This window comes from Gadus chalcogrammus, chromosome 6, assembly GCF_026213295.1.
Source record: "Gadus chalcogrammus isolate NIFS_2021 chromosome 6, NIFS_Gcha_1.0, whole genome shotgun sequence".
Taxonomy (NCBI): domain Eukaryota; kingdom Metazoa; phylum Chordata; class Actinopteri; order Gadiformes; family Gadidae; genus Gadus; species Gadus chalcogrammus.
Window position 1 is genome coordinate 11,800,742 of NC_079417.1, and position 25,016 is coordinate 11,825,757.

The following is a 25,016-nucleotide window of genomic DNA, read 5'->3' on the forward strand; positions in this document are numbered from 1 at the left end:
CAAACATATAAAGGCTTCATTTTGCATTTAGTTACCTTAGCAACTGACTGACTGTTGGCGGTGTGGTGGTTTACAGGGCTCTGACTGGAGTGTATCTCTGGACTACTCTCTCTCTCTCTCTCTCTCTCTCTCTCTCTCTCTCTCTCTCTCTCTCTCTCTCTCTCCCCTCTCTCTCTCTCTCTCTCTCTCTCTCTCTCTCTCTCTCTCTCTCTCTCTCTGTCTCTCTCTCTCTCTCTCTCTCTCTCTCTCTCTCTGTCTCTCTCTCTCTCTCTCTCTCTCTCTCTCTCTCTCTCTCTCTCTCTCTCTCTCTCTCTCTCTCTCTCTCTCTCTTCTCCCCGTGGCTGCCGTCGCCGGTCACACTGACCAAACAGATCAAAGGTCACACGATAAGGAGTAGGAGAACACAGGGGCCCATTCACCAGCCTGTCGCTCCAGACCCACACATTGTAACACGTGGACCTAGAGAGAGAGAGAGAGAGAGAGAGAGGGAGAGAGAGAGAGAGAGAGAGAGAGAGAGAGAGAGAGAGAGAGAGAGAGAGAGAGAGGGTGAGAAAGAAGGAGAGGGAGAGAGGGTGAGCGAGAGAGAGAGAGAGAGAGAGAGAGAGGGTGAGAAAGAAGGAGAGGGAGAGAGGGTGAGAGAGAGTGTTTTGTCCTCAATGTTTGTCCTGACAAGCCAATTACATAGTGTAGTGTGGCCTTACTTGTGTGGCCATGGAAGAGCCCTCTAATGCAGGTTTGCTATGTTAATGAAGTTGTCTTCTTGGGCAAACTTAGGTATATCCTCTCTAACCTATCTCACATATAACCCTGCATTAAGAGGGAAGCGATACTACTGTTTTGATTTCAGGCAAATTAGGTACTTTTCATTGATCTACTTTGCGTAGCTGCTTTGCATATTGGTACTGTATGTGTGGATGTGTGCGCGTGCGTGTGTATGTGTACGTGTGCGTGTGTGTGTGTGTGTGTATGTGTTTGTGTGTGTGTCTGTGTGTGCATCCGCATATGCTCGGTGCTGGCATGCATGCGTGCGTGTGTGTGGGGGTGTGTCTGTGTTTAAAACCTTAATCCTGAAGGTAAACACGACAAATGTAAATGGTAAAGTCTACAGCTGCCACCCTTACCGGCTCTGAGTCACCAGACAGCCCAGCTCATAACATCCGCCCGGGGCTGCATCCGCTACCAGTAGACAGACTGGCTGAGCACACGCCTGCCAGTCACTGCATTACAGTACAGCAGTAGAACACACTTTTACTAGATGGCTCCCTACTCATACTTATCCAACATGGACCCTGAGACTTAATCAACCCCAGTAAGGACAGACAGACTTTTGTGGGACAGCATGCTCCCCCCCCTCTCTCTCTCCACATAAACACATGAAATGCTACCATTCAGGCTATTTCGGTGGCTACTTCTGATTAGCTCCTGCATGTCATCAATAGGGCCAACTGTGTGCACCGGGCCTTTGGACAAATAACCCTTTCTTCCCCATGCCTGCTCCTCGCTGCTTTAATGGCTGGAAAGGCTCAAGAGGAGAGTTAATTATTGCATAGCACATGGCTGGCATACATGGCCCTGGCTGCACCCGATCAAGGGCCACCAATGTATCACAAGACCCACTTCCGTCCTGGCGCCCCCCCCCCCCCCCCCCCCCCCCCCCCCCCCCCCCCCCCCCCCCCCCCTCCGAACGCATTTGATAAACAAATAGGGGAAGGGCATAGGGGTAGGGGGAGGCCGTGGGGGAGGGGGAGAGAGGGAGATAAGGCCTTGCCATGGATTCTTTTCAGCGTTAAAGCAAGAGATGAAAACCATTAAGCAGATATTGGCAAGGTCATTGATTAGGCCTATGAAGTTAAAGCAAGTGTAATGCTTAAACGGCAACGAAAAGTCAAACTAAAGGGATTTAGTTGTCGGGGTGTGGTGGAGACCCTCCCCCCGGACGGTGGCTTACACAATGATTACCCATGGTGTGTTGGAGCACCTTGGAGCTGACCCCCGGCCGCGTTCTGGCTGCCACCGACGGCAGGCTTTGAGGACCCGCCGGTGATTAGGAGGCTACTGCTGCGGCTGCTGTTGTTCCAGCAGCAGTCATTAATGCGGGCTAATGGCAGCCTGTACATCTGGAACACAGAGCTGCTGCGATTGTCAGTGGGATTAGATCAGTCGGCCTTCAGCACCACAGGGAGCGGTGCGTCGTGGTCACGGCGGGCTTTGTTACCCGGTGATCTGATCTCTGAGCTCTGATCAGACAAAGCCCCGTATCCAACCTTGCACATCCTATAGTCACTGCAGTCATCAATGTGGTCAGATGCAACGCAGACAGACTTTGTTTAAACTCACTTTAAACAGGTTTAAGGGCAGGAGGGTGAACTGGCGAGGGTGATCCACTCCCAGCCCAATAACCACACCCTAACTGCAGGCATTCTAGAAAAAATAGACCCAACCCCTACCTACTCCTTAGTGTCATGTATCTAAAATGAAAGCTTTGGCTAAAAGTTAATGACAGTTACAATACTTAATTAGGTAATTAATTAAGTAATTAAGTCATTTGTATTTTAATTAGCTATGAGTTATTTGGACATTAAGGCCTATGTTTTGTATATCCAGAACAATTGTGCCAAATTTGTAATTGTCATTGCAGGAGTGTCTGTCCCTGCATGTTGTCCCACGTTTGTCTGCAGGTAGTCCGGCCCATAATAAGTAAATAATTGCTACTGCGACATGGCATGTTAATGTGTTCATTTAAAATGCCATCCGACAAGGGCCAACAGCTATGAAACCTGCTGGTTCTGTTCTACTCGTCAAAGCTAGTACCTGACCAGTATAAACAGGCCACCACATGCTAGCCACAAGCCTAAGTAATGTGACTGAACCTGGCAATCAATACTATACTGCCCTAGTTTTTCAAAAGGAGACAGTAACAATCTTTCTGGATCTGTCTTGACGGTTGCGCTCTGAGAAAAAGTATTTTTTTTTCCACACAGAGTGACACACACAGCAAAAACAATATTGTGTGGTGTTTTGTGCCGTGTAAAGCTGTTGTAAAGCAGTACAACTATAAGATTAGTTGAAGTTAGTCAAGAGTATAGAGTATAGAGTTAGTCAATACATGAGCACAATATCTTTGATTAAAATCTGTTTTTAATTTGTAGTTTTCATCTAAATGATGACCGGTCTCGCCCTATTATTATCCTAGAGACAAGGATTTGAACACATGCTAGACGTCGTTACAGAAGATGCTAATAAACAATGCGACATATGATGCCCTCTGGCGGACATCGATTACATAACATGTTATTTTACTGAGTCCTCCGTGTGAGAAATTTTGAGGTAATCGATGTTGGCACCACCCGCTACATTCCTACTACATTGAATGAAATGGGTTATATTAAGACATAGACCAGACATAGACCAAAGTAACCACTCAAAAGAGATACAGCTGGAACCACCCCTGCTGTACAATATGTCAGAATGACTCCATCCTGTAATAGTGACTTGAAGGTCATCCAAAAATTAGGAAGCTTTGGTCCACCAACATCAGAAACCAAATTCAACGACTAATTCATATATAATGAGTGTGGCAATCACCTCAAAAAAATAATCCTACAATGGCAGTAAAAAAAATAATCAAAGAGACTAATAACAGCCAAGGACACTTATCTTTTTTATAGGTCTTTTATAGCTGCATTTATTGCCTGAATGTCACTTATTAACAATTTACAAACCCTCTTATCGGATCATGTTTTGACCATATTAGCCTACCATTCCAATGGATCTACTACGTTACAAACGGGCCATGTCTAACATGGAAAACAACACCACTCACCTTTAACCTAATCAATACATGGCTCGTCTCACACTACCATTTGCATAAGGTAATAATACACACATTAATAATTCTTCAAAAAGAGTTGATAGTGTGCTTATATGCAGAGGCTTTTGCTGGCAACCATTTTCTTTAATTCAGAGGACAAAAGGACAAAATAAGATATTTAGACAGTGACGACAGGTCATTTACCAAGATCTTTATTATATTTCATATCCTATGACCATTCCAGTTAAAATGTGTACCGATAGAAAAAGTGACAGAAAATGCTTCATGGATATATAAATATACAAATAGAGGAATTTACTTTATTTTATTACAATCATTAACATCATATAGAGGTCTAAGACAACCGTATGGACTAGGGCTGGTGCATTTTTGATTTGAAGTAATTCAGACTAGATATCTCTTTGTACTGGCAACATGTTATAATGTACGAGTAACAGCAAGTGCAAATCGGTTCCTTTAATTTTAACCCAAAAAAAAATCTCAATGTGTGATCAATGTAGGCCTACAGGCCCCATCCCATTGGCAATGCGTTAACTTATAGCTCAACCGAAAATATACGTGCATCTTTTTCCTTTGGCGAGTCCGGACACAACCAGGTTCCCTGGCCAAAGCCAAGTGAAGCCCAGGTTCATACGGTCAGGTCGTCACTGTTAATTACCACCAGTGGACAGGTACCATGCCAGACATAATTACTTTGATTGGTCCATTAAAAAAGAGAAGCACAGTAGTACGAGACCAGAGCAGAGGCCACATTGGTCCGAACGGAAACAATTCTAGTTCAAGTATCCAATCTTCCTCAAAACAAAGAGTAAAACCACTACCCCAGAAAGTCGGACATTTCGCATATTTTCACCTACATTACAAATATGTATAATTTGGCACCAACATTATCAAAGTGTCAAATGACTGAACGTGCGGTAAACTGTTATTTAATCCAAGTGCACACAAATCAAGATGCCAGTGCAATAAAATAACATTAACGGCAATACAACAATATAGATCGATCTCTCTCTAAATATATATATATATATTTAGTATCTATGCATACATATGTATATACATATATATGTATATAAACATATATATGTATATACATATGTTTGTACCAACTTTGAGCAAAAAATAAATATAACCACCAAAAAATAGATAAAGAATTTGATACAGTGGAGAAAAGAAAGCAAAGCGATCACAGCGGCCATATCTTTAACAAAGAACCACCGTCGATGTTGACAAGTACCAGCATATAGGCACGGAAACTTAAACTGGCACATGCTGTCGCTCTGGTGGGCACATGCACACAAACACACGCATGCACGCACGCACGCACGCACGCACGCACGCACGCACGCACGCACGCACGCACGCACGCACGCACACACACGCACACACACTCTCACACACACCATCAAGCAGCAGCCATGCACATATTTAGGCACAGGAGTCTAGTAGGGGATCTGGTTCTGGTAGTACTGGAGCATGTCATACGTTTTACTCCTGTAGAAGAGGAAGACGATGAATCAGAACAGCAGGAGTCAACGAAAGTGGGTCTGTTGAATACTGGCCCAAACAGCATTATTACTGGCCCTCATTTCAGTGAATTGCCACTGAAACATGTTATTTTACAATTCAAATTATTATTATTTTTTCATCACATTTTGAAGCACTAGCCCGTTGTGATTTTTATGCCTAGGGTCATCAGGCACCCTTAAGGGTGGAACCATGATTACTGATAACTATTACGGTGGCTCTGTTGAGATCAAGTGAAGTGTTTCTGTACTGTCTGTTGTGTGTCTGATTTCTGACCTGCTGCTGAGGAAGCAGTTCTGGATGACCTTGATGATGAAGCTGGCCGCCTCCTTCTCGCTCACCGCCGGATTGAAGCGCTGCCTGGAGGTCAGGTAAATCATTACACAAAGCACTGAAACCCCATCCACCTCACCACCAGAGAGGAGAAACACCAGGCCAAAGCCCAGTCGGCTGACAGGCGTCCACACAGGTTGCTTTTTTCAAAGTGTCGGGAGGGACACACAACTCACTTGAGAAGCTTAATGGTCTGTCCTCTGAAGCAGGGAAGGCCGGTGTCCAGCATCAGCGTAACCAAGGAGACCACCGCGTCCATGTAGGGGCTGTAGGGGGGAGAGGAAGAACACCCAATCAGAAAGCCACTAGGGTATTTAGAGGCTTCCCAGACCGGTAGCAATTCTAGGAATAGAAGCAATATAGGACCGATTTAGAAAAATTCAGTCAAGAGTATCCCCTGTGATGTTTTGTCTGTCCAATGGCCAACTTTCAAACCAAGTTACATCAAAACGTTTTCACTCATTAGCTGGCCATTCGTATTAACTGAAGTGGGCTAAAAAAGAATTAAAAAAATCATCCACTCTGATGTTTGGCATTGTTACCAAAACAAAACCCGTTTACCATGGCAACTGAAGGATGTCTCAGTTCTTGATGTGCCCTATCACACACACCCACACTTAGCGTCAGGGAGGTGTCCTCACACACACACACACACACACACACACACACACACACAGTCAGTGAGTTGTCCTCTCACACAGACACTCACCGGACAGCGAGGTATCCTCTCACACACATCTCCATGAACCACTTGAACGGCGTGGCCTCCATCTTGCCCCCCATGATCATCACCATCTCGTCGGTCAGCTTGATGTCCGGCTCCCAGCCCAGGTTACCCCCCGGGGAGCTCTCAAACATGAAGCCAAAGTCTTGGGGATAAACAGACGTATCCACCAGTTCACATTAGCAACAGCAACACAATTGCAATGAACAAAGCCCAAAGCGGCACAAACAAACCAATGTGGATGATGTGTCCCTGGCTGTCCAGCATAATGTTGCCGTTGTGTCGGTCTTTGATCTGCAGCAGGAAGACCAACAGGCTGTAGGCAGCCATGCTGCGGATGAAGTTGTACCGCGCCTGCACACACACACACACACACACACACACACACACACACACACACACACACACACACACACACACACACACACACACACACACACACACACACACACACACACACACACACACACACACACACACACACACACACAGAGTTGTAAAAGGCACTGTAAACCCGTTAGGTACATGCTTGTACCTTTCCGGACTTGGGTCACACGGTGACCCAAGTCCGGCCCTCGGCCATTGATCCAATGATGGAGCAATGGCCGAGCAAACAGCAAACATTAGGACACGGGGTGTGGTACCTTCTGGAAGGCCAGTGTGGACTCGTCCCCGTACTGGTTCCTGAAGTAGTCGTACATGCCAAAGTCAGTCTGCCGCCCCAGCTGGTCCCGAGACTTGCAGTCGGGGATGCACTCGATCACGCCACACTGCAGTCAATCAAAACCCATCAGTCGAACATGAACTAGACAACAAACAAGTGTGTGTGTGTTGACATGTTGGTTCGAAACAGTCAATTGTAAAAAAAAATGACAATGTACTTGACAGAGGAATGAGGAAAGGAAATAGTTTCGATTATTCAGGGAAAAACATTTTAAAAGCATTTTACATTTGCTTGTAGCTGTAATACTGTACAGCTACCAGTGTTCATTTTGGACCGTTTTTCTCTTTGGCCCCCTACTGGTCCAAACTAATACTGCTAGTGGTGTGGTGTGGTCGGGCTGGGTGCAGGCGACTCACCCCCGGGGCGGTGGCCACCACTCTGTAGGGGAACACGTAGAGGTCCAGTCCCACCAGCTGGAAGATGTTCTTGAACAGTCCGATGATCTGGAGGGCCAGCATGTCCTGAGGGAGGAGAAGGGGGGGGGGGGGGGGGGGGGGAGGCACCGGCGTCAGAGACAAGAGACACAGACAGATGGCCAGATAGACATAGAGACCGACAGAGACAGAGAGCGAGTGAGCCGGACAGACAGACAAGAGATATAGACAGAGGGACAGACAGAGGGAGACAGACAGACAGACAGACCAGGAAGACATCCAGAGACGCACCTGTCTGCAGTCATCTCCCACTTTAAAGATGGCCGCCTGCCAGACGATCCGCTTGGCCTCGTCTTCGCTCTTGGCCTCGTCCATAGAGTCGGAGCTGCACAGAAGACCTGGGGACAACGCAGCAGGGTCACTCAGGTTACCACGTCCGCCTCACCTCTGAGCACCCCCGATCTATGGCTGTATCATTCGAACTGACATGATTGCGTTACGTCATTACAACTCAGATTATGCACCTTCTTTTTCCAGCTCGCTCACTCCACACCGCCGCACTTTGAATTTGGCGAGGTAGGGAGCTTTGGCCGCGCTGCAGAGACACAACACACAGAGTCAGGGCTTTTTACTCAATGCATGACCAGATCAAATATAAAAAGGACAGCCGGTCCGGGTGCTGCCTTTGTGATGGGAGGTATAAGCCAATGGGGAGCTCGGGTGTACCTCTGCAGTGGGGTCCCGGATTTGTAGTCTATGTCTAGGACAATGGCCTCTGGGTTACTGGGCAGATAACAACCCGGCTGGACCTTGATCTCCGCCATGGCCTTCAGGCAGGCCCTCTTCCTCTCGTCGCCCTTTGGGTAGGGTCTGCCGAGGACACGTGGTTACAGAGACAGAGGGTGAGGGATCACACAGAGTTTCCACAACAACATCAACATTTCCATGTGAGCCTTCACCTGTTGTCTTAGATTAGCATGCATGGGTATCTCCTCTAATGAGTCGCCCGCTGTTATTCACACTCAAGCGCAAGCTCACAAACACACGCACGCACGCACGCACGCACGCACACACACACACACACACACACACACACACACACACACACACACACACACACACACACACACACACACACACACACACACACACACACACACACACACACACACACACACACACACACACACTCTCACACTCTCTGGGAGTGTTGCTACACCGGAGGGTAAGGTAATAAAGCGGAGAGGAGTCACAGGGGAGATGACGCGGGGATTGCTCTTCCCCTGGACGCTTGCGATTAGCCGTTCATTAGCACTGTCGTTGGCTCGCGGGGGACTTTTACTTTGACGTGGCCGCTGAACAAACAGCTCTGAGCAGGCACATGTCAGAACAAGGTGCGCCCACCAAGGAGTGGGTGCTAAACACACAGTGACACGGTCACAACATCAACACACTAGTTGGACAGGTGCTCCTGGGAAGCCTAGGGTTGTCTTCCAGGCCAATAGATAATCAGAGAGACAATTTGACCAAATGAACAGCAGAGGGATTTGCAGAGCATGATTCACTAGGGAACGTAATCAGGGAGAGGTGGAATACATTAGGACCCAGCGGGGAGGGGGGGGGGGGACTTTGTTAGCAACTCATTAACACCTTGTAGACTACCTGGAGGATACAATTATTCATTATTTGCAATCAATGGAATCATGCGTGCGTGTGCGTCTGTCTAAGTTATACTTTAGAAAGGAAAGGCAGGACAAAAAATGATTTATTGGATGAGCCAGCGGGCCTACTTGATGAGGGCCGAGACGTTTGTGATCTCGTTGAAGAAGTCAAACTCTCGCTGGTAGAAGTCCTTGGCAGGGCCTGACAGAGAGCCTGTGATCTCCTCCACCATCTCCTCCAGCAGCTCCCCTATGTCAGCTAACACACACACACACAAATTAATCAAGACAGCGATAGTAACAACAAGGACACTTTAATTTAGTTGTCAAACACATATTTTAAAGGCTATTATGTGTTACGAAGGAGAAACTTGGTGCACTCTGATTAAGGTTCCTGATTCGCTCAAATGAGGTGATGAGGTAAAATATGACCTCACCTGTTAATATTTATAAGCAATCGGAATTGTGGTCACAGCCATTTGGATTAAACGTTAAGTTTCTCTTAAAACCCACAAAACCCCAGTTTCTGGAGGCAGTAAAGTGCCCCTCTCCAACAGCTGAATAGTGACCTCCAAATCCCAGAAAATGGTCACGTGGATGGCTGGAGCAGGGTTGACATTAAATAGGCTTTATCGTATGAATACAGTGCTGTGTTCTCCTCTTTAACCATTCATCAAGAGCAGTCATCATTAGTGGCCTTGGCCATCCACTGCTGCCAATGCTAGCCTGGCTGGCATCACTATGGCTGTACTGTATGACCAGAGGGTCCCACACAAGCTAACTTTATTTACACACCTCAGCAGTAGCTCAACTAGTCTAGCGGCTTGAATGGTGTGAGGGAGGGCGACAGAGAGAGGGAAAGATAAATAGAATCAAGAGAAAGGGAGGGAAAAGGAAAGGGGGTCTTGTCTGGCTCAACTGGTAAAGCCAGGCATTAACACCGCTAGGGTTAGGCGTTTGATTCCCGCATGGGTCACCCATGCGAAGAACGCGAGCGCTCACGGAGCTGCAAGACGCTGTGGATAAAAGCGTCCACCGCATAGCATACACAAAACAGGTTGAGAATTAGAAAGAGAAAGACACACACACACACACACACACACACACACAGTCACACACACACAGTCACACACACACAGTCATAGAGAGACAGAGAGACACAGAGAGAGAGACAGAGAGACAGAGAGACAGAGAGACAGAGAGACAGAGAGAGAGCGAGGGATTCCTCACGATCTTTGTGGTGCGCCTCCTCGTCCAGGTAGATGTTGGTCTTCATGTTCCAGATGAATTGGTGGGCCAGCAGCTGGGAGGTCTGGGCGGCCCACAGGATGTACTCCCTCACGTAGCCCATCTGGGGACACAGCACCCAGAAGGAGGACTCAGTGGGGGGGGGACAGGGGGAGACATGGTGTCTGGGGTAGAGTGGGCAGAACGAAACCAAAGAGCTTACCTTGTCATAACGGAGGGCCTGGACGATTTGAGGGATGTAGAACAAAATGGCATCCTAAGTGGGAGGGGGAAACGGTACATGAGAGAGGGAATAACACCGGGCTTAGAGGCAATGTACACCATGGCTTGTGTTTGTGTGCTCACACTGGGGATGGTTCCCAACCTTTTTTGGGTCATTCCCTTTGTCAATAAGTGCTAGTTAGCTCGCGGCCACGAAGTACGAATATTTTTTTAATACAAAAAATACATATATAAAGACATGTATATACCCTTACCAGACCTTGCAAACCTATACAAAGTTTCTTATAAATTAACATATAAAACGTGTCAGTAAGACAGCCCGCCCCCCCCGCCCCCTAATACAGTCAGTGTGGTAGGTGGTTACCGGCGGGAAGGAGCGCAGCACTTTGACCCCGTACTGGGCCGTGAGCGGGTGGGGGGGGTACATGGAGGAGAAGTAGGAAAGGCCGGTGGGGGGGTCGGCCGGCGCCCAGCACAGGATGTGGCTCAGGTCCGGGGAGTCGGCGTCGATGGTGTGCCAGGTGACCAGGAACTACCAGACACACACACGGAGGAATCAGAGAGAGTGATGAGAGAGAAGGGGCCACCGGGCACAGGGTGGGGGGGCTGGATTCATTAACATGTCCACATAAAACCCTAGCATCGGGCTCACGACGGCCCCCCGTTTCTCCATTCGACGCGTATGACAGTGACCCCGGTACATCAGCCAGAGGTCACGACTCTGCAATCGCTAACTAGGCCCCCAGAGGGAAGCCTGGGTGTTCATTAGCCGCTAAAAGGCCTGAAACAAACACGCCGCGAGATGTCAAGGAGGATAAACATGCAGATCATAACATCCTCGGGGGACCGATCTGTTCCAGCCCCCCCCCCCCCCCCCCCAGAACGGGTGGAGAGGAGAGCATCATTAAGGGTCTAGCCAGGCAGCACTAAAGAGCAGAGACGGCAGAATGCTACAGAGGGAGGTGGTTGACTTCAACAACAAACACAGAACGACCTCGGGAGAATGGGATGCACACAGGGGTAAAGACTTACTAGAAACTTAATGCGTCGCAATAGGGTGCAATAGATTTTAAACTCTGGCGCTAACTTCTGGTTCAATTCTCTGCTTAGTTTGCCATTTCAAAACTTCAAGAGGATTTACAGAAAGGATTACGGGGTGAATAAGTACTGATAGGATACCATTTTAGCTGTAGTCCTAATGTTAAAGCTTCAGTTCATTCCTACCTTATGCAAATTAAAATCAAGGCATAGATTTATAAAAAGTGCTTTGAGACATCTGGTACCCAGGGAACAATACACAATACACAGGTTTTAGTTTGAGCTGTTGGCTTGAAGCCCACACCTTTTTACCCAAACCATGAGGAGGCCTTTTCTCTTCCTTTTTATAATTATATTCTTGGGGAACAACTCTGTCTGAAACCGTCTAATTAGAGAAACGGCAGGTATATGACCGCACGTATTTAACGTTCGAAAGGTCAAAGGTCAGCAGAATGGTAGCAGCGCACCTTGACAGCCTCAGGAACGTCACACACCGCGGACGGGTCCATGCGCACCAGGCGGGTGACCTCCGACACGATAGCCTCCGTGTTCTTAAACCTGGAGGGGTCAGTCACAACAAGACGAGGTCACCCAGGTGCATGCTGGGGCCTGGATCTCTCACTTCTGGGATATTTGCCCAATAAGAAATAAAATGCTGCAAGATTGTGTATAAACTTCTGTTTACCAGTACCCGCCTAGGCTTTTACTGCAAAACAATGGGGACGTTAAGTCAGTCAGTCAGTCCCTCTGTCAGTCAGTTCTTCCCTCTGTCAGTCAGTTAGTCCCTCTGTCAGTCAGTCAGTCCCTCTGTCAGTCAGTCAGTCAGTCCATTCAGTCAGTCATGTCATTCATTCCCTCTGTCAGTCTGTCAGCCAGTCAGTCAGTCATGTCATTCAGTCCCTCAGTCAGCGACTAAGAGGCTAAAAGAGACAGTCAGTCGGTGAGTTATCAACTTCCTCCAGGCTCCCATTGTATATGCCCGGCCAAAATAGAGGAAGTTATGGTCTCTGACTGCAGACGAGCGCTCCGCCCGACGACAGGACGCCTCCCGCCTCCCCCTACCTGGCGGGCAGCTGCAGGGCCAGGTAGGGCGCGATGCTCCAGGCCAGGTTGACGTTGTCCTTCCACTGCTTCTCCGTGAGGCTGATGTACTTGGACCTCCAGTTGGCGATGCTGGTCTCCACCGACTGCTCTGTGGCGATGAGCAGCTCCGGGGTGGACAGCGGGTTGTACCACGTGGTCAGCCGCTCGATCTCACTGGCCTGGGGGGGGGGGGGGAGGGGGGAGAAGGACACCGTCACCTTCGACTGAACGGGTGGTCCTTTAACGTGCATGCAGTCCAACCACCTATAAATGAAACGTGTGTGTGTGTGTATGTGTATGTGTGTGTGTGTGTGTGTGTGTGTGTGTGTGTGTGTGTGTGTGTGTGTGTGTGTGTGTGTGTGTACCAGTAGGGCCAGCAGAAGAATCCTGCGTTTCATATAGTACTTGTGAAGCTGAGATCCTTTGTTGCTCTTCTTTGACATTCCTAAAAACAGACCAGGAATAACATTGAACACCGCCACTACAAATCAACACAATTTAATGTCACATCGGTCATATTGTCTATTTTTCTTTCTGGAATCTTTTCAGAGGAACTTTCAGAGGACTGTTCATTTCGTCTGAGATTTTCCCCACAGTGTGGGACAAAAGTGGACCGGAATAAAATGAATTATAGAAAAAATGTATTCTTGAGAAAAATATTTCATATATTTCTGAATGAGGTAAATATCTGCAGCAGTGCGGCTTATTCCACGGTTCCACCAGCAGTGAATTATGATTAAACTCACCGCTCTCTTGGTTCCATCTCGGTTCTACACGTGAGCTGGGTGGGGGGGAGGGAACTGAAAGTGGTAATCCACACTCGGTTCCTTCCCCAAACCAGCTCCAGTTTAGAACCAAGATGGCCACTAGGGTGAACACTACAGAACCGAGCGAGTCTCGTACCCGACTTTTTGGATATGGTGGACATCCCGGAGGACAGGGGGTAGGTGTTGATCCACCCCTGGGCCACCGCCTGCTGCCGCTGGCCCACCGCCGCGTCCAGGCTGTTGCGGCTGTCCGTCACCGTCATCACAGACAGGCTGTTCACAGACATGTCCTGTGGGTCTGGGCAAAGAAGGAAAAGGGCCCCCGTTAAAACCCGACGTTCCATCCGTCCGCCCATCTATGCCCCACCTCACGGAAATCATTGCAGGGATCTCTGCAGCCGTGGTCTTTGAAGTGGTGTGATAAGAGGAAGACATTTGACCAACTTGGTGCATTTAAAGTCATTTCATAGTTCTGACTAAGGTTTTTTTTTTTTATTAAGATACTGATTATCACACAAAAGCCTTTGGACCTTAGGGGGTACAACTACAAGGGGAAAAAGCTTTGTGATCACAGTGGTGGAGGTCCCCCCTTTCTACATCCACCATGGCTCATTCCGCCCTGCTGAGTGGTCCGCTGGGCTGTACCTGGGGGCACCAACTGGCTGGCTGCCAGGTACTTCTTGTCCGACAGCAGGTTGGCGTAGAACTTGATCATGATGCTGATGTCCTCCCGGAGCCTCTTCTCCGTCTGGGTGGGGAACTTGGGAGTCACGCTGAACGGCCAAAGAGAGGGGGTACGGAGGTCAGCGACGTGGACGGCTAACAACATAGAGGGGATGGGCAGTCGCCAACGGGGGAACTGGAATCCCGTTTGTGTGGCGGTTGTGTTACGCGACGCGAGTCATACCAGAAGTAGTCGAAGGCCGTCGAGTAGATCTTCTCCCGCAGGACGTTCCTGACGGTTGCGTTGGTCAGGACGTCGGCGTGCAGAACGGTCAGGCCAAGCGTCAGCAGCCTGGATGGAGGGATACAGGGTTGATCCGATATACATGAGGATCGCTCTTTATCACTCCCGTTGTTGACATTGAGCGTCTCATGGTCACCACTGTCAATAGTGAAACACGGTTACCTGTATCTTGAACCAATGGCGGCCACGTGTCTGTTGAGGCTACTCTTGGCCCCGCCCACGCTGAGTGACAGCGACCGTTTTAGGATGGAGGTGAAGATCTCCACCTGGTCCGCACTGCTGTACTTGGCGATCTCAAACCTCTGCACCAGGAACTGCACATGAAGACACGGGGAGAGGGAGAGTAAATAGGGGGACAATTACAAATGAATATGGTATGGTAAAGTAATAGGGGCTTTTATTTTGGTAGAAATTCAGACCTCTGTCCACAGGAAGTGAGGGGTGACGTCGGGGGGGCAGGGGGCAGGCTGGCTCTCTTCGGAGGCGGCCAGAGGGTCGGCCTCCACCTTGGCCTCGGAGAAGAGGCCCATCTTGAGCTCTGCCGTCATCTGCCAAGCACCCGCCATCTCACGCATGAACTAATGGGAGAGGAACAGGGGAGAGTACGACACAATAAGGGCATGTATGGGAGTATGGGGGGGACTAATACTATACATTAAGGGTATGTATGAGTATGGGGAGGACTATTACCATACATTAAGGGTATGTATGAGAGTATTTGGAGGTCTAATACTATACATTAAGGGGATGTATCAGAGAAGAGGGGAGTACTTATACTTCACATTATGAGTTCACAATGAGAGTATAATGGAGGACTAATACCTCACATTAAGAGCACGGTATGAGAGTAGAGGGGAGGACTAATACTTCACATTAAGGGTACTAAATTAGAGTATAAGGGAGGACTAATACTTCACATTAAGAGTACTGAATGAGAGTATAAGAAATGACTTATACTTCACATTAAGAGTACGGTACGAGAGTCAAGGGGAGGATAAAACTTCACATTAAGAGCACTGAATATGAGTAGCGAGGAGGACCAATACTACCCATTAAGAGTAAGTCTTTACATGAACTGTAGAAGAGTGTAGAACTGTGTAGAAGAGCAGAGATGTGCAGAGTTACGAATGAGGCAGCACCCTACATCTTTGTTTGAAATATATTATCAGAACTACTACTGCATGGTATTTACTCTATACATTGACCTTTACCGCTGCTGCACCATATCGAAAACAAGTTATTGTACAGGTTGTGGTGCTGCTGCAGCACAACAGAACATGAATAAACAACAACACAACACAACTTGGGCTGTAGTAGACACACGTACCGGCACCTCCACTCCGTTGCGGGCCGCCAGAAGCCACTCCCAGCATGCAATAGCAGTCTCCATGCCGTGCTCAGTAAACATCTTCAGGGGAGACCAGCACAGATGGTGCAGTAGCTGGGGATCGCAGTCTGAACACAAGCAATACAACAGATGGATAGAAATATAATAACTGACTAATAACTCCACCTTGCTATTTATATTAAATTAAGGGAATGCACTGTGATCAACTGGAACGCAACGCGCCTTTGGTGGTGATCAGCAGGGCGGCCATCTTGAACATGGCCTGTGTGAACTCTTCAGGGTTCTGGTTGGCCAGGGCGAGGCTCATCTGATGGACCATCAGCTTGCTCAGGTCAGCCTGGCTGTGCGTGGCCTCCGAGAACTGAATCATACCAGCCACCTACGGATCCACACACGCATGAAGTCAAAGAAGAAGCAATCTTATCATTTTGACTTGTTTATTTTGGTATTATTCTTTTTTTTCATTTTCCCCAACTACTGCTGTGAATTTAGATATCTGCTCATAGATCGATGAGAGACCTTGAAAATAACATTTGGTTTCATGTGATTCAGCTGTTGAACAAAGTTTGCCAATAATCTGAAGTAACTTGTATGGCCTCTGAGAACTTGTTGACTGGTCCGGGTTAAATAAAACGCTAACCAGCAAAAATACAATAGGTTGCCTGTAAAGGGCAGCTTTTGTTACTTTTGCACAATCCCATTTTTTTTTCGAGGATCCAATCAAAAACACCACCTACATGATACTGCACTCCATTAACCATTTTAAATGCAGTCCCAACGCAGCTGCACATCATCTCTACTCTTAGAAACACCCATCACCTCTCCTGTGTAGCGGTTGCGTAGGTTGAGGGAGGCCATGAAGTTGGAGTAGTCCTTCTTCACGCACGCCGGCCTCTCGGTCAGCTGAGTGCTCTACAGAGGAACATAGTCAACACATAGCAGGGTGTACCACGAGACCCACTAGACTGACATTAGCTTATTGTGCCTGAGCGCTGTCTTGTTGTTGTTGTGGTGGCTGTTGTTGCAGTTCGTTTGAATGTGGGAGGGACCAACCTGAGGGAAAGCAGCCTAAAGTTTGCCACGGGCCGCCAGCACCACCAGCACAACCAGTTAGCCAAATGGGCAACCAGCCAAAGCAAACCACCAGGCCATTGCAGGTAAGTTACGAGGCAACCAGCGCATCAGCAAACCGCAGCCAAGCAACCAGGAGGTGGTTTCGTTGCAGTTTTAATAAAGACAAAATACAACAGATGCAGCAAATGAAAAGACGGACAAAGCAGGATGAATGACACAAAGAACTGACAAGGTGACGGCGGGACCGGTTTGCAAGCGCACATGGATACACGTGGAACTAGAATCCATGCACGCATTTACAATGCTGTGCAAATATATGCATTACAAAAACAAACGTGACTATGACACACATTTAAGCACGTAAACAATGTGAACGAAATTAAGAGTTGACAACAATTTGTGTTCCAAAACATAGAAGCACTATGGCACACTCATTATGTGTTATAACATTAATGATTAATATAAAAGTGTAAAAAAATTGTTGTATTAATACCTAGCCCTACTCACCTCTTAAGATGCTAGAAAATCAGTCAGTCGGATCGGTTCATAATGTGTGTGTTTGAGGGTGTGTGTGTTAAACTCACTCCAAGAGTGGTGCTCTGTCGGTTGTAGCCAGCAAAGTGTAGGATGCTCTCAGTGGCCATGGCCAGGCCTGTGTGCTGGGACAGCCCTGACACCCAGTTGTGGTGCTTGTTCAAGTACTCCTGCACACACACACACACCAGAAAAATATAAAAAAACTAAACTAAATATATAGCTTCAGATAACTACACAACACAAGAGTATATTAAGTATATTAAATGGTAAATTAAAGTATATTAAAATACTGAAGAGTGACCTGGAGATGGGACTTGGTGACTGAAGGAGCCCATTTCATGGCTTCCTTTAAGATCTCACCACAGCGCGCAGCAAAGTCCTTCACAATGCTCTGAGGAGACAGAATAACATGCATGTGTGTTCACAAGTAGCACAGAACCTAGACCTAGAAAATGGCAACATTCATTTCGTTAATTTCCATCTCTCTCCCTAACCCCAAATGTGAAAGTTCCTCAGCAAATCTTACCAAAAAAATTAGAAATATGTGATAAAATTCAATGCTCAACAAACGATATTAAAGAAAAAAATCTCTGCATTCATTAACCCAATACTCAATATGGCACAGCGAGTTACAGATGTAAACAAAATGAAACTAGCGATGGCCTACTGTCCTCTAGTGGTGACAAGTGTAATTGCAGGAAGACCCACCTCTCTGGCCTCATACGTGTCGGGGACCGTGATCCTGTGTGGAGTGTCAGGGATGTCATAGTAAGGCTGGTCCTTGTGAATGTCCTACACAATTAAACAAATATATTATAATAAATGAAACACCAGCAACAAATTACATCTTTGTCAATTCAAGCTCTATTTTTCTCTATCGCTAAGACAAATTATCATTATTTTTATTATACAAGTTGGATGAACCACAAAAGGTTAGGGGCAAGGCTTGCTCATTGATTGACCGGTTTGATGAAACTGAATCGGACTGGAAGATGTGCTGGTTAGAATGTTATTAGAAGTGGTTACAGTAGCAACGATTCCCTCTTTCAAATGGTCACTCGATAATTCAGTCACTTTACGCTTAGGTTTGTCCACCGCTGCATCACTGGAACACTTACAGCACTCAGAGACAACGACAGAGTCTGCAGAATGTCCAGCATGGTCTTCAGGACACGCCCGCTCCACAGCAGGTGTGGGAACCTGACAGTGGAAACAGTTACAGGTCAGTCGGGACAGGAACCACAACAAAAGCAACACGAGGGAACATAAGGGATGGTTTTGCCGGTAACGCATACATCTCAGCCAAGCCGGAAAGGTATTTGTCGGCCACTCTGCGGATCCTCTTGTGAGTGTGGTTGAAGTTGACCAATAGGAATTGGGCATGTCGCTCCAGCTCCTCCTCATGTTCTTTGGTCTTGGGCTAAAAAGACATTATAACGATTTTTTTTGTAATGAAACAAACTAACAACCGCTTACAATTATTGAACTATTTCTATTCACAAATACAACATGACAAAACTAAAACAGGGTGTGATGGAACTGACATTCCAACTGAATTATTCCAACTGGTGAACTCCCAAATGTAGACTCCCTTCCATTGCACATACCTTCTCAGCCATCATCTGGAGGAAGACATCAAACACCTTGTCGCCGACGCAGATGACACACTGCATCATGCCTGAAGAAAGCATTGTGTTAAACACAACAACAAATATGACATAACTATGCCGTTCATGTTTGTAAACAGGTTTCCAAAGTCCTCACCAGATTTGTCCTTCTGAATGGCTTTGTCTTCGTAGTACCTAAACATGACCTGAAAGCGGTCAGCGTCGTTGGAACGCAGCATCCTGAAGTTCGGCCAAAGTGGGACAAAAATAAGATAATATATATAATATACGTGCTTGGACAATGAAAAGGGGGGGGGGGGGGGGGGGACTGACTCCGCCTTCAGTTCCCTGGCACCTGGCTGGTGTTTAGAACCAAGATGGCAGCTAGGGGAAAAAGGCCCAGTGAAACGGTTGGATAAAGCACTAAGAAACTGTTTTGTATGTGAGCTGACCTCATGTACTCAAGTCGGTAGACCGATAGCAGGTAGGTCGACATGGCAAAGTCCAGCTTGTTGATGAGGGTGGAGCCTTCCGGAGACGGGTCAAGTAGATTAATGATGGTGGAGCGAAGCTCACTCAGCTCCGCCTTAACACAGGTTAGATCAGATTAGAAAAGGTTAGCAGTGTGCAGGTGTGTTTTGTGCCAACATGGCACGACATTTCCCTTCTATTCAACTGACCGGACGAATACTTGAGAAAACACAGGCCTCCTCTTGAATAGCATCACACATGGTCTTTATGAGTCAGTACCTGTGTGACAGTGTCGTTTTTCAGAGCAGAGTTGTACTGCAGTTCTGAGCGGAGTGGTTCGCCGCTGGGGAAGGTGAGAAGCGGAGATTTGGTGGCGATCTCACACACCCCTTCGTACCACTCCTCTGGCCAAAGGCCTGGGGGAGAGAACACAGGTTGTGAGGGGTGCCACATCCGTACTCTGTGTAAACCTGCTCCGCAGGGAGCGTCACAAGAAGGTTTCAGTCCTACAAAACAATTCATGTGCAAGCAATGTGCATACAATGATGTCATCATCTATGTATACATGTATACATTATGCACACATATCCTTTCCGTTGGCAGTGTAGGACCTTCCATTCATTTTTATGGCATTTTATTGTACTTTTTAAAATAAAGTCTGTATTTCATTCAAGGATATTTATTTCGTTGTGGCTTTTTTATTTTAAGTTCCACCCACTGACCACTAGGTTGTACTAGACCATTTAAAATGCTTTTATAATTCAATAATATAGTAAGTCGTTATTTATCAAATCGAAATCCGATGATTTTTCTCAATTGACAACCAACAATAGCAAAATGATCTTAGAGTCCGATTTTTGGCAGATGCCCTACAAGGTGTGTAAGAAGAGTACTTAAACACTTCAGAGTTCAATACCGTAATTAAACATTTCAAAGTATAAACAATTCTTAAATAAATATAAAAACATCAAATTAGGGGGCGCAGTTGAATGCAATGCTGCCAACATGGCATGATGAAAAGGCCAGAAAGGACATTGTTCGGTTGGCTGTTGGCTTCACCTGAGCCCTCCACAGCAAAGCCCATGACCACTGAGTACAGCCAGAAATCACGGAACAGCTTCTGGAGGCGGGGCTTGGCTTCTTTGATTGGCGGAAGTCTTCTGGTCAACTGAGGATTGGAGATGCAAAGGGTGGAAAACATTAACAGAAAGACAATCAATCAGAAAATATAACAAAAATGAAAACCTACCTATATCTATCCATTTTGCTAAGGTGCCATCAATTAAATCGTAGTACTTTTTTTTTTTCTTTCACCAATATCCCTTCTGATAAGAATCCAGAGAATGAGCTTGTGTGATTATGTGCTTCATGAAGAGTTAAGGATTTTTTAGTCTGTCACAGCACTTTTTGTCTGTTGTTTGAACTGGTCTTGTTTGTTCAGGAGCATTCCACATCAAAGTTCAGTTGCGGTGATCAACCACAAACATACAGAATCCACACAGTATTTCCACCACCAGACAAACCACAGGTAAGCCCTTCTTCATACAAAGTAAAAGAGAAATTACCCATGTAACGATAGATCAAATGATATGTTTACTTAATGGATGTTAATTCAGTCTCGTGTGTCTATATATGGATTTTAGTCTAAAGCATTGAGGGAGGATGTACTTTGATTTATATGCACATCGTTTTTTCAAACATTAAAATTCTTTAGATTAAATATTATGTATGTATCGCCCAGCTACGTTGCTCTATACTGCTCTGCTTTCATTCCGTGCCCCGGTTTATGTTCAGCATGTGGCTCTTCACGGTAATCTCGGCTGCCTGGCTGCTGGCTAGCCCAGCTCAGGCTGGCATTAAAGAGATGGGCTCTCACTTCAGTCAGCCCACCTCTGACCCCGACCCGAGGGGATTTGATCGGACCGGGCTTACAGACATGGGCGCCATCCCACCTGACTTCCACAAAGAGAACACGGTCACTAGCGACCTCCCGTACGATGGTTTCGACGACGACGACTACATCGACTTTGATAAAATCCTCGGCGAGGGCAGCGATGATTACAGGCAAGAATATAGATCAACAAATTCTTAAGAATAACAAAAAAAAACACAGCAGGCTCCATCGATATCTCAAGGCGGATGCTGTTTTAGCCCTGCATGTGATCCAAGCTTTCTGATGAGTGTGTGATATCTTTACAGTGAGGGGGATGAGATCGATGAGATCGCCACACCCGCTCCCGACATCGACATCTTCGCAGAGCCCTCCGACCCCAAGACGCGCCGCGCAAGGCTGCTGAGGCTGTTCCACGGACGCTCGCGCCTCCAGCGCATCAACATGGTCAACGCCCACTTTGGCTTCAATCTCTACCGGAGCCTCCGTAACCACGTCAACCAAACCGACAACATCCTGCTGGCGCCCGCCGGCATCTCCATTGCCATGGCGATGGTTTCGCTAGGAGCAGGGTCTTCGACGCACGAGCAGCTCTACAACGCTCTTGGGTTCGCCGAATTCGTCAACGCGAGCCATCACTATGAAAACGCCACGGTGCACAAGCTCTTCAGGAAGCTGACCCATAGGCTTTTCCGGAGGAACTTTGGGTACACTTTGCGCTCTGTGAACGACGTCTACGTGAAGAAGGACGTCGTAGTGAAGGACGTGTTCCGGGCCGAAACCAAGGCCTTTTACTACGCAGAGCCCCAGTCAGTGGACTTCCGGGACCCCGCCTTCCTGACCAAGGCCAATCAGCGGATCTCTAAGATCACCAAAGGACTGATCAAGGAACCCCTCAAGGCTGTGGACCCCAACATGGTGTTGATGTTGCTGAACTACCTGTACTTCAAAGGTAGGCCACAAAGAGTCCACAGCAACGGTGGGACGTTAAAGGGCGGCAGGTCCCAAGCTAGAGTTTGCACAAATTGAGGATACGCAAAAGGGTCAGCAAGGATTATGTGCAGGGTTGCAGGCATTCTGTCTCTATACATTTGTATGGATCACAATAGTGAACTTGATAGGTCCCAGATACAGCACTGATAAGGTCAGGGACACATTGTACCATTTCAGACTTTGACTCAAAGTTGTCATTGCAAAGGCTGTAAAAGTGCGAAGTTTCGTAATATGTGATCATATTTGTTTAAACAAAACAGGTACCTGGGAGCAGAAGTTCCCCAAAGAGGCGACTCACTATCGGAACTTCCGGATTAATGAAAAGACCAATGTACGGGTGCCCATGATGAGTAATAAGGCTAACTACCAGGCAGCTGCTGACCATGAACTGGAGTGTGACATCCTGCAGGTTAGGCATTCAGCTATTGTTAATGAGTTGAAAGGTGGCAAAGTATAACCTTGTAATGGGGACTTACCTAGCGGCCATCTTTGTCCTAAATGCTAAGAGGGGAAGGAAACTGAATTCAGTATTCCAAATTTCACCACTAAGCTAGTGTTTTGAAACAAGATGGCTGGTAGGTGAATAAGGTCCATAGAGTATTTTAAAGTAAATACTCTATTGAAATTACTATATTGGGTCTGTTTTTATTTACTTTTTACAACAAAAAAAAAGTTGCCTGCCAATGATACAAATTTTAATTATTAACAGTGAACCATATTGATTTCAGCTCCCATATACAGGAAACATAAGCATGCTCATTGCCCTTCCCAACAAGATATCTGGTATGAGGGACTTGGAAAAGGAAATCTCCCCTACTATAATCAACAAGTGGCTCAAAAACATGACCAATAGGTCAGTGGCGGACACCTAGTGCAAAAACATCCAATAACTACCTTCAAAACACACTGGATGGTGATGTTATGAGGTCTGCAAGCAAAGATTCCCTTTTCTGTTCTCCCACTAGGACCCGTGAGGTGGTGCTTCCAAAGTTTAAACTCGAGCAGAACTACGATCTGATCTCCAATCTCAAGGAGATGGGTGTGACCGACTTGTTCCAAGAGAATGGAGACTTCTCTGGAATGACTGACCAAGAGGTTTCCATCAACTGGGTAAGTCCCGCCTCGGTTTACAACAGACCAATCCCAACAGTCAGAAGTAAAGAAAAAAAGTTAGGTGCTGGACAACCTCAGTACTTTGTGCTTTTCTTTGTATAATCTTCAGGCATTCTAAGATATGCGCACTGTCATCGTCATTGTGTCCCCCTCTCAGCTACAGCACCAGGGAACCATCACAGTGAATGAGGAGGGCACGGAGGCCGCAGCTCTGACCCAAGTGGGCTTCATGCCCCTGTCCACCCAGAACCGATTCGTGGTGGACCACCCCTTCCTGTTCCTCATCTATGAGCACCGCACAGACTGCCTTGTGTTCGTGGGCCGCGTGGTGGACCCTTCACAGAGCTAAGGCCCACCCTGACCCACTTAGTTGCTCTACCCTTCCTCCAGTGCCCCCCTCAAAACCCCTGTGTATGTAGAGACCACCACAGGGTTCCTAATGAGTTGAAAAATATTCAATGAATCTGAGGCAATATCTACACCAGACCGATTGTTATGGTATTATATCCAGAATGTCCTTTGCCAATCCTTTACTTACTAGGTCAAAGTGAATACAAAACCTGATTGATGATTTCCTGCGTCTGGGCATGTGCAATGGTGGCGTTATAATAATTTCTAAGTATGCACAGTAAGCACAGCATAACTAAATCATGAATAACTAAATACCAAACTAACCAATAGGCGAAAAAGGTCAGGTTACATTTGTTAATCTACCCTTTTTTCTTTAAGAAGATTGATCTAGTTATCTCTTACAAATAAATAAATGATTGCATTGGAAATACAACTGCACATGATAAGTTACTTTAAACATGTTCTCTTTGTCATCTTTCATAAAATGTTATGTTTTAAATGGAAAATGTCAACACGATGCAACCCGACCAAATCGATGGGTAGGAACAACCCACCGGGTAAATATTTGTCTGAAAAGTTAAATACTAACCAATACCCTTCCAGGTGTATTCGCTTCTATAACCTCTATAGTGCGAGATAAATCAGGGTTGTTTCGGAAGAGGGGTCCAACATCCATACTTACCACAGCTATGACTGGAATCAAGACCCCCAGGTTACCAGCACTGCCTGATGCCTGAGAAGCAATAAAGAAAGCAAACGTTTAAATTCAATTGTGTTTTTGCCATCCATATTTCTCTCCTCATGTTCCCATTGATGCACCTTAAGAGCTGGTCCTTTGTCCGACGCTCTCTCACTGGCCCTCTTTCCTTCCAGGCCCAACTGAACAAACAATTCCAGCAGGTTCACCATTAGCTCGTCCACTAGTGGCTCCCCCTGTAGGTTGGCTGCGATATTGGCAAGAGCATTTATCACCGCGAGGGAACAGTGCCTTGGGAAGAAAGAAGACCGGGTTGAAATACAAAGCCATGACCTTACTTGATTAATAGTATACACAACGATGCATAGGGAAGGAGCATCCACATGCCAGCATTAAAAGTCATTTTTGGAAATGGGATGATATTGTATGCAGAC

The 25,016-nt window shown here is 46.8% G+C and overlaps 2 protein-coding genes across 3 annotated transcripts in view; one reads left to right on the forward strand and one right to left on the reverse strand.

Moving 5' to 3' along the window:
- Window positions 1–3,530: 3,530 nt before the first annotated feature.
- Window positions 3,531–25,016, reverse strand: part of pi4kab (phosphatidylinositol 4-kinase, catalytic, alpha b) — a 28,625-nt gene continuing 7,139 nt past the window's right edge. The window contains exons 18-55 of one of the 2 annotated variants that reach the window (XM_056591533.1): window positions 24,705–24,873; window positions 24,568–24,618; window positions 20,597–20,705; window positions 19,817–19,953; window positions 19,519–19,652; window positions 19,224–19,306; window positions 19,067–19,137; window positions 18,755–18,879; window positions 18,578–18,659; window positions 18,168–18,251; window positions 17,761–17,850; window positions 17,507–17,626; window positions 16,902–16,916; window positions 16,668–16,760; window positions 16,071–16,227; window positions 15,828–15,955; window positions 14,920–15,078; window positions 14,663–14,814; window positions 14,441–14,548; window positions 14,179–14,306; window positions 13,670–13,831; window positions 13,132–13,211; window positions 12,746–12,945; window positions 12,151–12,241; window positions 11,010–11,177; window positions 10,626–10,679; window positions 10,406–10,526; window positions 9,305–9,434; window positions 8,241–8,384; window positions 8,039–8,109; window positions 7,806–7,912; window positions 7,497–7,601; window positions 7,061–7,186; window positions 6,650–6,770; window positions 6,402–6,561; window positions 5,869–5,958; window positions 5,636–5,719; window positions 3,531–5,326 (exon numbers count right to left, since the gene is read on the reverse strand). In XM_056591533.1, coding sequence (XP_056447508.1) covers window positions 5,275–5,326; window positions 5,636–5,719; window positions 5,869–5,958; window positions 6,402–6,561; window positions 6,650–6,770; window positions 7,061–7,186; window positions 7,497–7,601; window positions 7,806–7,912; window positions 8,039–8,109; window positions 8,241–8,384; window positions 9,305–9,434; window positions 10,406–10,526; window positions 10,626–10,679; window positions 11,010–11,177; window positions 12,151–12,241; window positions 12,746–12,945; window positions 13,132–13,211; window positions 13,670–13,831; window positions 14,179–14,306; window positions 14,441–14,548; window positions 14,663–14,814; window positions 14,920–15,078; window positions 15,828–15,955; window positions 16,071–16,227; window positions 16,668–16,760; window positions 16,902–16,916; window positions 17,507–17,626; window positions 17,761–17,850; window positions 18,168–18,251; window positions 18,578–18,659; window positions 18,755–18,879; window positions 19,067–19,137; window positions 19,224–19,306; window positions 19,519–19,652; window positions 19,817–19,953; window positions 20,597–20,705; window positions 24,568–24,618; window positions 24,705–24,873 — 4,261 coding nt within the window. In that variant the 3' untranslated portion in view covers window positions 3,531–5,274. The remainder of the gene's footprint in view (window positions 5,327–5,635; window positions 5,720–5,868; window positions 5,959–6,401; window positions 6,562–6,649; window positions 6,771–7,060; window positions 7,187–7,496; window positions 7,602–7,805; window positions 7,913–8,038; window positions 8,110–8,240; window positions 8,385–9,304; window positions 9,435–10,405; window positions 10,527–10,625; window positions 10,680–11,009; window positions 11,178–12,150; window positions 12,242–12,745; window positions 12,946–13,131; window positions 13,212–13,669; window positions 13,832–14,178; window positions 14,307–14,440; window positions 14,549–14,662; window positions 14,815–14,919; window positions 15,079–15,827; window positions 15,956–16,070; window positions 16,228–16,667; window positions 16,761–16,901; window positions 16,917–17,506; window positions 17,627–17,760; window positions 17,851–18,167; window positions 18,252–18,577; window positions 18,660–18,754; window positions 18,880–19,066; window positions 19,138–19,223; window positions 19,307–19,518; window positions 19,653–19,816; window positions 19,954–20,596; window positions 20,706–24,567; window positions 24,619–24,704; window positions 24,874–25,016) is intronic. The other variant, XM_056591532.1, reaches the window with a different exon arrangement.
- serpind1 (serpin peptidase inhibitor, clade D (heparin cofactor), member 1) lies at window positions 20,760–24,671 on the forward strand. The gene is made up of 8 exons (XM_056591530.1): window positions 20,760–20,809; window positions 20,979–21,065; window positions 21,332–21,601; window positions 21,737–22,380; window positions 22,682–22,830; window positions 23,150–23,274; window positions 23,387–23,531; window positions 23,692–24,671. Exons 1-8 carry the CDS (start codon window positions 20,775–20,777, stop codon window positions 23,881–23,883), a joined length of 1,647 nt encoding a protein of 548 aa, XP_056447505.1. The 5' UTR covers window positions 20,760–20,774; the 3' UTR covers window positions 23,884–24,671.

Coding starts and splice junctions, on each gene's coding strand:
- serpind1 (XM_056591530.1), top strand. CDS start 20,775: ATGAAAACCTACCTATATCTATCCATTTTGCTAAG. Junction 22,831..23,149: donor TGGAGTGTGACATCCTGCAG/GTTAGGCATTCA, acceptor TATTGATTTCAG/CTCCCATATACAGGAAACAT. Junction 23,532..23,691: donor AAGAGGTTTCCATCAACTGG/GTAAGTCCCGCC, acceptor TCCCCCTCTCAG/CTACAGCACCAGGGAACCAT.